General features: G+C 34.0%; 1 protein-coding gene across 1 annotated transcript in view; it reads right to left on the bottom strand.

Moving 5' to 3' along the window:
• The window catches only part of KCNT2 (potassium sodium-activated channel subfamily T member 2), a 214,330-nt gene extending 199,295 nt beyond the window's left edge, over positions 1-15,035 (bottom strand). The window contains exons 1-4 of the mRNA XM_081825152.1: positions 14,992-15,035; positions 12,516-12,575; positions 2,658-2,732; positions 1,059-1,142 (exon numbers count right to left, since the gene is read on the bottom strand). Of these exons, the coding sequence (XP_081681278.1) occupies positions 1,059-1,064 (6 nt within the window). The 5' untranslated portion in view covers positions 1,065-1,142; positions 2,658-2,732; positions 12,516-12,575; positions 14,992-15,035. The remainder of the gene's footprint in view (positions 1-1,058; positions 1,143-2,657; positions 2,733-12,515; positions 12,576-14,991) is intronic.
• Between the last annotated feature and the right edge of the window lie 532 nt (positions 15,036-15,567).

The following is a 15,567-nucleotide window of genomic DNA, read 5'->3' as shown; positions in this document are numbered from 1 at the left end:
TGTAGTGAAAAGAAGGGCCATATGCAACCCAATATTCATAGCAGCAATGTCCGCAATAGCCAAACTGTGGAAAGAGCCGAGATGCCCTTCAACAGATGAATGGATAAAGAAGATGTGGTCCATATATACAATGGAATATTACTCAACCATCAGAAAGGATGAATACCCAACTTTTACATCAACATGGATGGGACTGGAGTAGATTATGCTAAGTAAAATACGTCAAGCAGAGAAAGTCAACTATCATATGGTTTCATTTATTTGTGGAACATAAGGAATAGCATGGAGGACATTAGAAGAAGGAAGGGAAAAATGAAGGGGGGGAATCGGAGGTGGAGACGAGCCATGAGACTATGGACTCTGAGAAACAAATGAGGGTTTTAGAGGGGAGGGGGGTGGGGGGATGGGTTAGCCCAGTGGTGGGTATTAAGGAGGGCATGTACTGCATGGAGCACTGGGTGTTATACGAAAAGAATGAATCATGGATCACTACATCAAAAACTAATGATGTATTGTATGGTGACTAACATAACATAATAAAATTTAATTTAATTTAATTTTAAAAAAAGAAAATCTGAACTATCTTTGTTTACCAGGTCATAGGGCCTTACAAAGGTGGTGACTTGACAATAAGGGTCAAGTTAATTTAGCCCAGAAAGTTTTCATTCTGAATTAGGATGCAAGCAGACTTAAGGTCTATTAACGTCAATATTAATATTGACATCGCTTTGACAGTATTCTACCAAAACTCTTCCATTATTACAAATATTTAAATGAAACTATTTATTGGGATACTAAATTAATTTAAAAGAAATTTATTAATTTAAAATAAAATAAATTTATCTCTTTTAAAAATGAACCATTCAGAAATTTATTTATACCTAAATAAATCACAATAGTATGAGTTTATATTTCATGGGTGAAAGAAAAATGAGGAAGTACAAGACTAAGACCTCAAATCATCTTCTTTCTGTGTTTAATATAAGCACTGAAAGTATGTAAGAAATAATGGAAGGTTGAAAATACTTTGTATTGGCACTTCATTCTTTCGTACTTACAATCATATTTTCCAAGGCATGTTTGGCAAGCCAACAGTTTAGAAAGACGGGGACAAATAGATTCCTTAAGGAAGGCCAAAAGATCTGAAAAACAAACCAAAACTAAACTTTTATCTCAAAGCAAAAATCATATCCAGCAGATTAACATGTAAAACAAAAAAAAAAGTTAATAAAGACAATATAATTTTTAATACATGTGACAAATACTTTAAACTCATTAATGAAATGCAAGGAGAAGATCCAATCTTTTCATTCATTGTTCTAATTCTTACTTAGGAAAAAATTCTTTGGGAAATTATTGTAGAAGCAGAAAGGAAAAAATGAGCTCCCGCTAATGTCACCTATAACTATGGTAATTCTATCATTAATTCTTTCAGTGTAACGGTTTATAATAGAGATCACCTCTTTCTTCCCTACAACTGGAGAGGGAACATAGGAATAAGGAGAGAAGGCTTTCCCTTTTCACAACATTACCACTTACTCTCTTCAGATATTTTAAGTGACACTGGGAACCATATTCAATTGGATTATATGTAGTTAGCCTGTCATTTAATCTAGTTCCAGTCGTTCCTGTAGATAAATCATTCAAATTAAAATAATTGTCAGAAGTAAGCAACCACTTGAGATAATATTTGCTTATTTCCATAATTTTCCAAATAAAATTCAAATGAAGTGTTAGAAAGCATATCCCCAACAGACATTTTTATAAATCTATGAGATAGAGATTAAAACCTAATTTTGCAATGGCAAAGTGCTTGTTACATATTTATGGGGCTGCAATTGAGCAGGATCATTGTAAAATTGGTATTCCACAGTACCTTGATAAAAAAACAAATCGCTAATTATCTGGCTGTTGGCAACTTTCTTATTAATGGGAGAATCGGACTTAGTAAATATTGTGTTTAAGCTAGAAATAAATATATGCTCAGTATGAGAAACTTTTATCAATACTTGGTTTCTATTTTTTTTCATTTGAGTATAGGTGACATACAATGTTCTATGAGTTTCAGGGTACAACTTAGTGATTTCACAAGTTTATACATTATGCTATGTTATCCACAAGGGTAGTACCACCTGTCCTATGATATCACTACTATATCATTAATTGTATTCCTTATGCTATGCCTTTTATTCCCATGACATTCATTCCATAACTGGAAGCCTGTATCCCTTCCCTTTCACCTAGTTTGCCCAACCCCCCACTCTCTCCCCTCTGGCAACCGTCAGTTCTCTGTATTTATAGGTCTGATTCTGCTTTTTGTTCGTTTCTATTTTTTTTAATTTCACAATATACACAAGAAATGGAGTGATTAATTTCTACTCTGTCTAGATAATATCAACACCTATTCACATGGCACATCTAGAGCATATATGTCTAAAAAAGTATTTTATTTTGCTATTGCACTAAATCTCACTAGTTTTCATTTAATTCCATAATCTATTTATCCAACTGATTTTACTCTTTATTTTTAATACCATGATCCTTACCGAAGCCTAAAATCATTTATTGGAGCTAGTATAGTATTTATTAGTATTTAGATTTAAAGACTTAAGTCTAATGACAAAATTAGTTATTTTAAAGATGCTTTTAGGACTTACTGAGATAATGAAGGGAACCGCATTAATTATTTCCAAGATGAAGGGTATTCGTAAAATCTGTTCCCAGATGTTTCCCTTCCAAGAAAGAATAAATAAAAATGAAAGTCAATTATACTGAATCCCATTAAAGGGGGAAAAAGACAGCACTCAGAATTTCTCTAGCAAGGATGCTTACATTAACTGAATACCAAATCATTATATAAAAATGTAGCAATGACTTTTAAAGATTATTTTTCTAAATGTAATTGTACTCCCTCAATATTTTGGTAAGTTTAAGTAAAGCAAACATTTATAGTAAGTCTTGAATATTGTACACAACACATTTTGATCATATAATATTTCATGGAAGAAAAGTTACAAGTAAAGATACACATATTAAAGAAGCTGCAGAATCAGTAAAAAAGTGATTCAATCTTAATTTTTTTACTATATGAGTTATATTCACAAAAAGTGTAAAGGATATTAAATAGCTTATAAATACATACACTTGTTAATGTTCATTAGTATTAACATTGTTTTTATGTTAATCTTAAAGGGCTTTTTCAAGCATCTAGATTCTAATCTCCCAACCCACATAGTACAACAGTATTCATCAAAACTGGTGACATAATTTTTGTGTCCTAGTGCAAAATGAAAATTCCGGGCTTCCTATTAACAAATTATTAACAATTTCCAGAAGGTGAGAGAAGAATATTAAAATAAGCACAGGCCCTTCTAAATGTATAGCCTTGTGCAAATGCATACAACACAACCATGATGCTGCCCCGATATAAACAGGTTAATCACTGACACTTTCTTAAATGGTGTCCAATGGGGGGAAAAAAAAACTCAGGACTTCCTAAAGCAGCTTATTCTTCTATGAAGAGATCTCCATATTAGAAAGGTAATTTGAAATCTGGGTCCCTGTATTTTCCAATTATTTTATAACAGTGGCTTCAAAGTTAGGAGCCTTTCTTAATATTTCCTTGAGGTCCCAAAGGCTTAAAACATCACAGTAATATAAGATACTACCACATCACAAAGCAAGGTTCTATACTGGCTAATGTCCATGTACTCAAATATTAAGTAACAAGTTTTACTGTATTTCATTCATCACCATCTCCAGGTTGTACAGAAAGTGGTAGGGGGAGCAGGTAGAAAAAAAATGGAAGCAAAGAGAAGGCCTCCATACAGGGATGTTAGTGGCACTTGGGTGCTTCTCTCATCACTTCAGGCTAAGTGAGAAGGGATCAAGAGAACCACTTAGGGAGCTTGGCTCACATGTAGAGGCTGTATTTGGCTCATGTCCAAAACATCTAAACATGAAGAGACAACAGTGCAACAAGAACAGAGGGTTGAAATGAGAGCAAGCCACGATGATGCCAATTCTAAGACAAAGGTACTTGTTTTCTGGGAACGAGACATAGACTCTAAAGAATAAAATCTATGGCCATTTTAAAGGAGTTTACACTCAGGATGGCTGTGTGCCTGAAGGGGAAACAAGACCTCAACAAATGGTGGACCTCAGAGTGTCAGGGCTTGGGTCAGAGCCCTAGTGGCCAGTCAGAGGCACTGAGGCATCCAAGGAGCTTCAGTCAAAAGCCTGCAGAAGACTGCAAAAGCCCTACTTGTATTTGCCATGCAGAACAAACCAACACCAGACTACACTTGTGCTATCAGGCACCTTCATCCCAAAGGCTGACTTCACCTCACTCCCTGTGCCTCCTCAGCCCCGAAGGGACCAGAATCAGCAGCATCAAGTAAGAGAGGAAGTGGGAATAACAGATAACCTCACAATGATTCCCCGTCTCATGCAGGTCTGAGCTGAGGATAAGCTGAAGTATTAAAGTGGATGAAAATTTTAAATGTTTATATATATTGAGCATAGTTTCCTGAATACTAAACTGAAATTTGCCTTGTGATTGGAGAGACTACAAAAGTTCTGGGACCTTTACAACATATCATCTGATCAGCATGGATCAAGAGGATGTGTGCATTTGGAAAAGTGTTGGGGAAATAAAATCTTTAAAAAAAAAAAGTGTTGGGGGACTAAAGGCCTTTCCTACTTGCACTGAGTCAAGCTTGTTCGATAAAGCAGTTGTAACTGATTGTGTGTGTGTGTGCGTGTGTGTGTGTGCAAGTTAATATTGCCATTTCATTCACCAGTTTTTTTACATGACTCAGTTTCCAGAAGGCTTAACATTTGGCCTATTCTGTCCTTGGTGTGTTTTTACTGGTGACTGTACCTCTCTCTTTGGTGTCAATGATTGTTCCTAGGAAAGAGACTGATGTGACCAGCCAGAGAAGGAACAGTCTGGAAACAGTTACCACTGATGATATGGCAGGATATCTCTATTAATGCAGAGCAAGATTAATATTAGTTTTCTTTGCTGTGAGACACTGGACAAATTTAATTCATAGTGAACAAAAACATCATATATCTCTGATGACTCTCTTCATTTCCATTTGTAATACATCAACTTTATTTCATGATTTTTTTCTCAAACAATTAAAAGAGTCTCATAACTGGTATCTGACTTAATTTGGTTAATTTCTGATTTATCTTCTATAATAAAGCAAAAAAGTTCTTTCCAAAATGCCATTGCCAACATAATGACATCCAAACTACTCTTCAGATTACATGAAGGCTCATAATCTGGACTCTGGTTACTGGTTTGGTTTGTACCTACTATACTTCTGTTTCCATCTTGAATTCAGCCACAGATTCATCCATACTGAATTTTATACAGTTCTCTGAGCAGGCTATTTCATACTTTTATAACTTTGCTCACACTTCTCCCGCTGCTTGGAACACCCCACTCCCCATGCCTTCACCACTAATCTCCTGGACAAGTGTTTATAATGTTTTATAGACCTGCTTGTTTCTATGCCTGTTAGGGCTCAAGAAGTATGTTAATGAGTAAATTAGGGGCGCCTGGATGGCTCAGTTGGTTAAGCGTCTGCCTTCGGCTCAGGTCATGATCCCAGGGTCCTGGGATCGCCTGGTGTCGGGCTCCCTGCTCAGTGGGCAGCCTGCTTCTCCCTCTGCCTCTGCCTGCCATTCCCCCTGCTTGTGCTCTCTCTCTCTCCCTCTGTCAAATAAATAAATAAAATCTTAAAAAAAATAATGAGTAAATTAAACTTCCAAATATTTTATACATACTTTCCCCCTTCTTGGTATAATTATTTTGTTTTTGAACTTAAGTATTTACATTTCTTTCTATTGAATCCAAATGGAAACACTTAAAAGAATTTTATTGTTTTAAGCCTATCTGAATATCGTTACATATAAGTTGTTTCACTTGTAACCACAAAGTTCAAGTAGAAAGTTTCTGCAGGAAAGCATTTTAGGAGTACTTGGCTACATACCCATCTCAGGTAATTTCATCTATGTTTCAACTTCAACTTATCATCAATAATAAACCAATGACTTCCAATGCTGTATCTCTAGTCCAGATCAGTATTGCATCTCTGAGATTCTGTTTCATCTCCAGTACCTAATGCATTGCTTCACGCAAATGCCTCAAAGGCACCTTGTGTGGATTATGTCAAAAAGTATAATTTATGATTTTTGCCTGGTTGGTTCCCCAGCAACACAAACCAAAAATCCTGGAGAAACTATTCATATCTTCCTTCTACCAGATACCTAAGGATAACTGGTCAATAAGATCTCCTAATTCATGGGATCCCTGGGTGGCTCAGTTGGTTAAGCATCTGCCTTAGGCTCAAGTCATGATCCCTGGCTCCTGGGTTGGAGCCCCGTGTTGGGCTCCCTGCTCAGTGGGGAGTCTGCTTGTCCCTCTTCCTCTCCCCCTTCCCTGACTTGTGCACGTGCTCTCTCTTTCTCAAATAAATAAGATTTTTTAAAAAAAAATCTTCTGAATCATAAATAGGTCTTGAGTTTCCCTCCTTCTCATTCTACCTCATTCCCACTCTTTGACCTGGTTGAGGCTCCTAGCTAGTCTCCTTCCCTTCATTCTTGCCCCATTCCAATTCACCTACCATATCATCTGGATTTTTTTTTTTCTAAAGGTACACCTAATGTGCCAATCCCCTGAAAATGAATGAACTTCCCACTGAGGGCTAATTTTCATTATCTAAAATTATACAATGAGGCAATATACTCATTGCTAAAAATAAATGAATACCTTCTTATTGTATTCATTACATTTGATTCTAAGATCTCAGGTTGTCTCCTGAACTTAAAGATACATTAATAAATATCTCCCCTAAAATTAGCTAATGAAAAATAAACATAGAAAGTATTCATAAGTTCCACTGAGTGTTAGGGAGTAACTATGAGCCTACATTATATAAATCTACATGATAAAAACAATTATCATGAGGAAAACAGCATGTACCCGTAGAAGGCATTATAGAGAAGCATAAAATAAAATCCAAAGTGCCCTTCAAAATTATGTTAAATACTTATTTCATTTCATCTTATTTTCACAAAGGAGATAAAAGGCATGGCTTTTTCCAAAAGGGTATTTATTTATTTATTTATTCATTCATTCATTCATTCATTCATTCATTCTTCATTAAGCTCCATGCCCAAAGTGGGGCTTGAATTCATGATTCTGAGATTAAAAGTCACATATTCTATTGACTGAGTCAGCCAGGCACCCCCAACAGGTAACTTCCTAAAGAAAAAGAAATTTCTGGGGTGGTGGCTCAGTGGGTTGGCTCAGTTGGTTGGGCCCCTGCCTTTGGCTCAGGTCATGATCCCAGGGTCCTGCGATGGATCCCCATGCCAGACTCCCTGCTCAGCGTTTCTGCCTCTATTGCTCCCCCTGGTTGTGCTTTCTCACTCTGTCAAATAAAAAAAATCTTAAAAAAAAGAAATTTTTTAGGTAGCTTTATCTGTTCTGAGTGTGTAGAACTACGTTTCTCTTACAGAATTCAATAAAGTATAAATAAATTAATCCAACCATTTTACAACATTTGTTATGGATATAACTTTCCTTAATCAATAAAAATGCAGGAAAATGGGTAACTTTCTAAAATGTATCAGGCTTTTATTTTTATCATAAAGAAAAATGGAAGTTTATAACTGTACAATTACGTATGTACCTCCAAAATGCACTTAAAAAATTATAAGATGTATGGTAATATTGTTGTTAGACTAAGATGTACCCTGGGACTTTTTAAAAACACTTTCTTCTTCAATATTAAAAATACCTGTATGTAAATATGTAACTAAAAAGGCTGATAACTTATTTTCTTTAGTGAATTTAAAATAGTTTAGTATCCCTAAGGCAGTCTTATTTTGTATAGCTAAATGTAAACTGAACAATAATTAGATTCACCACTTCCATGGCTTCGTAAGCAGAATCACCAGTATTGGAACACCTAGGTGGCTCAGTCCATTAAGCTACTGACTTGATTTCCGCTGGCTTGGGTCACGACCTCAGGGTCATGGGGCTCTGTGCGGAGTCTGCTTGTCCCTCTCCCTCCCTCTCTGCCCCTAGTCCTGCTCTCACTCACAATCTCTCTCTAAAATAAAATCTTAGGAAAAAAAAAAAAAAGAAAGAAACACCAGGATCTAGGAGTGTCTAGGAGTTCTAGTCAAATCCTTTGTTCTTTGCCAGAAAGGAGCCCATCATGGTGTTAAAATTTCAAAACTGTTGCTTTTTATAAAGTGATTATAGAAAAAAGAACTGTAGATTTAACAGAAGCCTTCTAGGTATGTTGGATTTTTGTTTGCAGAATTTTGGAAATTATGCTGGAGTTTGTTTTCGTTTCCTTTTGATTTAATGAATGTGTGTGTATAAATAGAGTTCTATTTTGAAAGCAGTTGATAAAGACATAGAGGGTATTTATGGTAACAGAAGAATAAGAACTTTACTGCTGGGCGATCCCATGGTTGTTCTGCCAAGTAGCTATAAACATGAATGGAATGATGATTTAAGTACAGACCTGCACTTCTGTAGGATAGAGGACTAAATAAGTTGATGTCAGGGATTTTTAAATCATTATCTAACCTCAACATGCACTTTATAGAGTTTTTGCTTATTTAGGTTTTATTCATCAGTCTTTGTTTTTCAAAACCTGCAGTCTCCACAATAGTTTAAGCTGTTTAGTTAAGGATGAAGTCATCACACTTATTTTAGAATGTTTAATTTCAAGAATTATAAAGTGCTTACAGAATACTGTATTAAATTTGTTTTTAAATATTGTATATATATGTATATAATACATACAAATATGCACATTATCTGTACATATATGTAAACAAATATAAATATTGATTTGCTATTATGTTGATAGTTCAGAACTTAACATATCAAAGAACAATATTAGGGATATATACAGTTGCTAATGCAATATCCATTTCTGCTTACCTCTCTATAATTTTTCTTAAAAATCTAATTTGAAAAAAAAAATCTAATTTGAGAGGAGGAGCTCATTTGAGTTTCTGCTATCCAAATTTGCCTTAATTATAGGCCATAAAAAGTTATCAATTATTTAATTTATTCATTCCAAATATTTTATCCAGCAGTCTATTGGAGTGGGTCAAAAGAGTCCATGAGTTTGACTGAATTTATGAGAGGAAAAAGAAGGTAATTACCAGAAACCTATCCTTCCAATGTCACATAATTCCTTTATATCCTTTGTTTCCTTTGAAACACACAAACTCAACTACCATCTACCTCTCCTCCATCTAAGCCATTAATGTTTATGAAGGTCAGAATGGAAATATTATATATCATCTAGCTCTTATAATGCTACTAGGTCTCATAATGCTTTGCTCTCGTTTTATAAATGGCAGGAAGTAATTAATTACAAATGTCAATATCATATGATTACAAGAAAATTGTCTTGAATCTGTGTTTTTTAAATGATTTTTAAATTAGGGCTAAGAGTTCCACTAAGCACCAAAGTTAATTTCATATTACTTTTTGGCTAGAATTTAAAGCAAATACACTCAAAAATGCAGATTAATATTTTGATCTCTTAAATATCTATACACACTCTTGTACTAGTGGAAGAGATTTAATTATTTACCAAAAACACCCACGTGCCTAATTTTTTAGCATGTCATTTTGTTTTTATTACTTTCAACTTTCATCACCTACTTGAATACTAAGTAACTTAGAAGATAAAATCTTGGATATTAATTCATTTGATTATTATTTCGCTCTTCTAGGTATCCAAAATCTAGATTTGTCAATCTATATACATTAATTGAGCACCTATTTCAATGAAGAGATAAACTCATAAATCATTAAAAGATCTTCCTCAACATATTAGTCTATACTGTTCATCACTGAGTGAGTACTTCCCAGGTAATACAAGGATGAGTGACTACCTACATGTAAGGTCTTTCAACTTCTCTTCTCTAGCTTCAAAATATTCTTTCATGCACAATTTTCCATCTTCTGTGCTCTCAGAAAAGAATGGAATGTATCCAAAGCATATCAGTAGGCCTCAGTTTCCTACTCCAACTTATTATTTTGTATAAAACTTGCTTCATCTATCATTTTTCTTAGTCCCCTCTACCTACTTTCTGTAAAGGATGCAAATTTTTTTCCATCATTGGTCAATCTTCTCTGCCCCATTAGACCACTTCTAGGGTAGTGACCCTACCCCAGTCAATCAACATTCTTCATTTAACACTTTTACTCCCAATTGTACACCACTGAAATTGGTTTCTTACAAGTGAATAGCAAATGATCTCCTAAACTGTAAATTCAATAGCCTCTTCTCAAGCTCCTTAATAAACTTGTAGTTCCAACCCTTTCAGCCTTTCAGATAACACATTTCTTCCTTAGAATTTCTAACATCCTATTTTTTTCTCACAAATATTAAATCAACCCATCTATATTTTTTGGAAAGCCCACATTCTTTTCTTTCTATACTTTCTAATTCATCAATCTCACCTCATTAGATATTAGCATTATTTTCTTCAGATGGAGTTAAGGAGATTTTTTTTTTAATAAACCCAGCGGAAAAGGTGAGTTTATAAAGATTTCTTGCTCTAAATTTAGGATTAAAAGTAGTCTAAGAAATGTTATCTTCAAAACCCTATGTCTGGGGTGCCTGGGTAGCTCAGTCATTAAGCGTCTGCCTTCAGCTCAGGTCGTAGTCCCAGGGTCCTGGGATCAAGCCCCACATCGGGCTCTCTGTTCAGCGGGAAGCCTGCTTCTCCCTCTCCCACTCCCCTGCTTGTGTTCCCTCTCTCTCTGTGTCTCTCTCTGTCAAATAAATAAATAAATAAATAAACCCTATGTCTTAAAAAGTGAGAAAGAAGTTGATATGCTAAATAAGAGTTCCCCAAAAACATAACCTTGAGTACACTTGTTGATATAGTAAATGCCGACAACATAAACTGAAGGTTAGTGATGGATATGATAGCCATTCCAAAGTCTTTCTACCCTTCTTTTCTATGTCTCTGTCTTCTCTGATTACTCTGTCTTTCTTCCAACAACCACAGTATAAGCATCTCCATCAAATGAGCCTTAGCTTCTTCCTTGGCTATTATCCCATACTTAATAGACTTGCATGCTTCCTCCACCATCTCTGTGAAAATGACCTCCACATCTTAAATCTCTCTTCCCTGCATGTTACAGATTCTCATTTTTAGTTGTCCACATGTCATGTCTACCTATCTATCCATAAGCACCTCAAATTCATTATTTCCAAATCCATTTCCATTATTCTATCTATCCTGACCCCAATCTGATTTTTTCTTGATATAATTTTTCTTAGTTTTACTGCCATGTTCCCAGTCATGTGAATTTAGAAAATGTTGAAGTGATATTTGCCTTTGCCTTTTCCTCAACTTTCTCAACAAATCAGGTGATGATTTCTTTAGTTTCTAACTTTATATTTCATCTTGTGTCAACTCTGTCTATTCCATTCACCCAGCCAAAAACTCACTCCCAGTTTTCCTTTCTGTAATTGTGTCTTAATTTAGCACATGGTTCTCAGTATGATGTCTCTCTGACCTGTGCTGCACAGATGTTCTGAACTAATACTAAAACTTAATTACAATTATAGAACTCTCATGTTCAACATCCTCCATCAAATTCCCATTATATGTTGCTATACAAGGCCCTCACAATACTGTGCCAAATTTTCCCAACCAATATTTTTTCAGATGCCCCCCAAAATTCTGCCCAAACTTAAATATTTATTATTCTTCCAATTTTATATGCACATGACTTCTTTTATGCTTTTGTTAATTCTATAAATCCCTAGTGTCTTATCTTTTCATCTTTCCTTATTGAAATCACTGATTCAAGGACTCTGCTCTGCTTAAATCAGTCAAGTATTTTCATCCTATGATATGACATCTCTCTACCCCCATGGGACATGATTTGCAGCTCACTGGAAGTACCTACTGTTCTGTTTTGTATTATTATTATCTGCATAATTTTCTCTTGCTTATCCCCCTTTCTAGATGGAAACTCATTGAGAAAAGAACAATGCACAGTATGGGGCTCTTCATCAAATACAGACTCAATAAATATTTGTTAAATTGTGTTAGCCAGACAAAGTCTCACCAAAGATTAAATAATCCATTAAAATAATTCCTAACAGATATGTTTTTGCTCCCTCAATGTTTTTTGTACAGATCAGGAAAAGAGGTTAAGAACAATTAAAAGCAAGATCATTCCATTTGCTTGCCTCACATAAGCATGTATATCATAGGTAAGTTAACCCAGAGGAATTAGTGAAATATTTTTAAGCCACCCAGGCAAACATTACTATACAACTACAGATTTTTATCACATACCACAGAGGCCCAAAATAATTAAAGAAGTTTAAGAAGGACTTGCTTTACCCCAGAGTATAAATTATAAATAGAGGAATACTGGGTTAATGCTAGTAATGTGTTCTGTCAACCAAAAACTTCTAATTAAAATAACTTACCTTATAACTGAGATAACCAAGTAGTATTGTTTCAAATAAACTTATCAATGCCACTGAAACCTGAAAAAAAATTGTACCTCAATGAGAAAATGCAACAGAATTTTAAAAATATATTCATGATTATAAAACTATTAACTTTATGTAAATATGTGTCTATGTATGTATGTATTTGTATAATATACAGATATACATATAAGGAGGTATTATGTGGCACTGTAACTTCTCTATACAGGTGGCAGTTTGCTCTACAAGTTAGTTTTATATTTCTAATACTCATTAATAAATATTTTTTATTATCTCAAATATAAATGTGGGATTAGAATAGTCAGACTGGCTGGAGTTTATATGGTATGTAGAGAATGTTCTTTTGTGTATGTTCCTAATATGCACAATCACACATAGCTGCCCCAGCACAAATACTACCCTCTCCCAACAACAGCTCCACCACCTCTAGAACATCTACCAAAGACAGCAGTTCCTTTCAGAAAATAAAAGAATGTAAGCTTCGAGTTGAGAGATACATCTCTCTCTCACCCGCCTCAAACAAAATGAAACAGCAACATCCTTAACACTAAATAAAATAGTCCAGGTCAACACTTCCAGATACTTTGAGATTTTATTTGAATGGACTTCATAAACAATTCCTCTTTCACAGCTGGAAGAGCATGTCCTAGACAAGCTTCCACTTTCTCTACATTTGCTAATATATATACAATTTCTGCTGCTGAACTACCAAAAAGCTATGATTGCAACAGAAAAAGTAACTAGAAAAAATATCCAAATTATTTTGTATTAAGTACTCTCAGCACTTTGGGGTAGGTGAATAGAAGCAAAATAAGCAAGCATAAACAAGAAATGACTCTATAGATAACAAATATATTTGTTTACAGATTTTGAGACTTAAGACAATCTGCATAAGAAAGGCAGATACCCTGGAATTTTAAATTTTAACTCCTGTTGGAATGAAAACTTTGACTCAAGTGAATATTAAAACAGAAGGACAATAAAGAAGCATATGAATGCATGGCAATATAATTAAAATATGTTCAGAAGTACATATGGAAGCCAGGCATTGTTCTGATATAAAATGCACACCTCTTAGATGCTCTCCACAAGTCATTTAAATCATAATCATTCATGCTTTTTTTCTGTAAGTAGGGTTAGAGGGTCTCTAGAACATTTGTAGCATGGATTACTCAAAATCCTACTTGAAAATGAACATTATTATTATTGTAAAATATCATTATCAGATAAAACCAATTTGAATAGATCAAAATGTATTTCAAGGCAATATATGACTATTCTTAAAAATATTAACTTACTTTAAATGTGTATCTCACTGAAAAATAATATAGGAATCAAGCTAGAAATTAAAAGACTGCATTTTTTGTGAACACTTAAATATTTGAAAGGGTATTTGTAATTAACAACATTGCAATGCAAATCAGTATAAAAAAATTAAATGCAACTTGACTTCAAAAAAGTATGAAATATCCAGACATAGTAAAAACTTGATTTCATTGTTATGATTACAATGCATACATAATTAAAATAATCCATTATAACATTTAAAATGTACAGACTTCACAATCCTCATGACTTTAAAAAACAAACCAAACACTTGATTTTAAAGTATTTTAAAGGCTGTTTATAAACAGTCAGTTTTAGAGTCTTTCCATTACTTCCATTATTCAACTGTCTTCCAAGCAGTAACTTTTGACCTTTTTATCTTAGTGACTGTATTCTTTAAATAACTTACTTTTGAAAAATAACAAAATAAAAAGTATCTGTAAGAAAGAGACAGGAGTAGAGATAGGAACATGTAAAAAGTTTGCTGGGCATAAAATTCAACAGAAAAAGGAGCAAAGAAGAGGTATAGAGGACTCTAGGGAACACCCCAACAATATAATTCAGACATGTTCCCTCTCATATTTTCTTACTCTTTCCTCAGGACTCCTTTTATGCCAGAACATACTTTTTGTTTTATTTACAAAATTATCTGTTTAGGGACCAAGCTCTTGCTCTTGGTAATATGAGCCATTCATTCACTTGTTTAATGCATTTAATAATTATTTATTGAGATTCTACCATGTTCCAGACACTGCAGATATAGTAAAAGAGCAAACATGGTTATGGGCTTTTGATTAATTTTTCAAGGATTACATAAGATGAATACCTAGAGTCATTTGGGGAACTTGTGGTGCCTTAACACACTGGTTTACTCTTTTTTTCTCCACACCCTCAAAAGCTTTCTGAAGTCTAATCCTGATCAGAAGGAAATTCTCAAAAAGTAGAATGCAGGGCTCAGGCAAACATGAAGATAGGGGGAAAAAAACAGTTGTCTAAGACATGCATCAAGATTAATAAGCAATAAAACAAACTCATTTTTAATATAACAGTTTTCTCTCCAATAGTACTCATCTATGAAATAAGAATAAACCCAGAAATAGAGGGGTAAAACAAAATTGTACATAACCTGTAAGCCCCATAAAGGTAGACTTCTGTTCACCCAAAAGATATGAGACCTATAAAAAAAAATATTAGTTTTTAAAAACATGAAAAAAGCATTCATTTTAAAATTTCAACTGAAGTTGGAAATATTTAAATAATGCTGCATTAAAAGGCAATAAAATATCAAAATTGAAATTAGAAAAGCTTTATATTGTTTCAGTTTTCTTTTTGATAATATCCACTTCTATTCCAGGAATAGAAAATGGTTTATTTCTAAACCTTTTCTAATTTTGTTTTTATTCTCATGTTAATAAGGAAAGAAAAGATAATAGGCCCTTATCTAAAGAGTGATTATGGCAAGACAGGAAAACTTCAAACCATTTACATGTCAATTCTCCACTGAAAAGTCACTTAAAGGTCTTCCATAAACTCAAAGATTTCATTATTTTTAACACTGCTAATATTTTGGCAATACAAAGTTTACAGTATAAATAGAATAAAGTGAGTAACTCATAGAGCACATTAATGTTTCAGATTCAGGTTTGTATAAAACATTATACTACCAAGAAAATCCGTACTAAGGTTAGCATAAAACATTATG

The sequence above is a fragment of the Leptonychotes weddellii genome, chromosome 6 (assembly GCF_054177405.1).
Source record: "Leptonychotes weddellii isolate Sample4059 chromosome 6, ASM5417740v2, whole genome shotgun sequence".
Lineage (NCBI taxonomy): Eukaryota > Metazoa > Chordata > Mammalia > Carnivora > Phocidae > Leptonychotes > Leptonychotes weddellii.
Note: the sequence above shows the minus strand (reverse complement) of the source record. Positions and strands in the feature narration are given on the sequence as shown.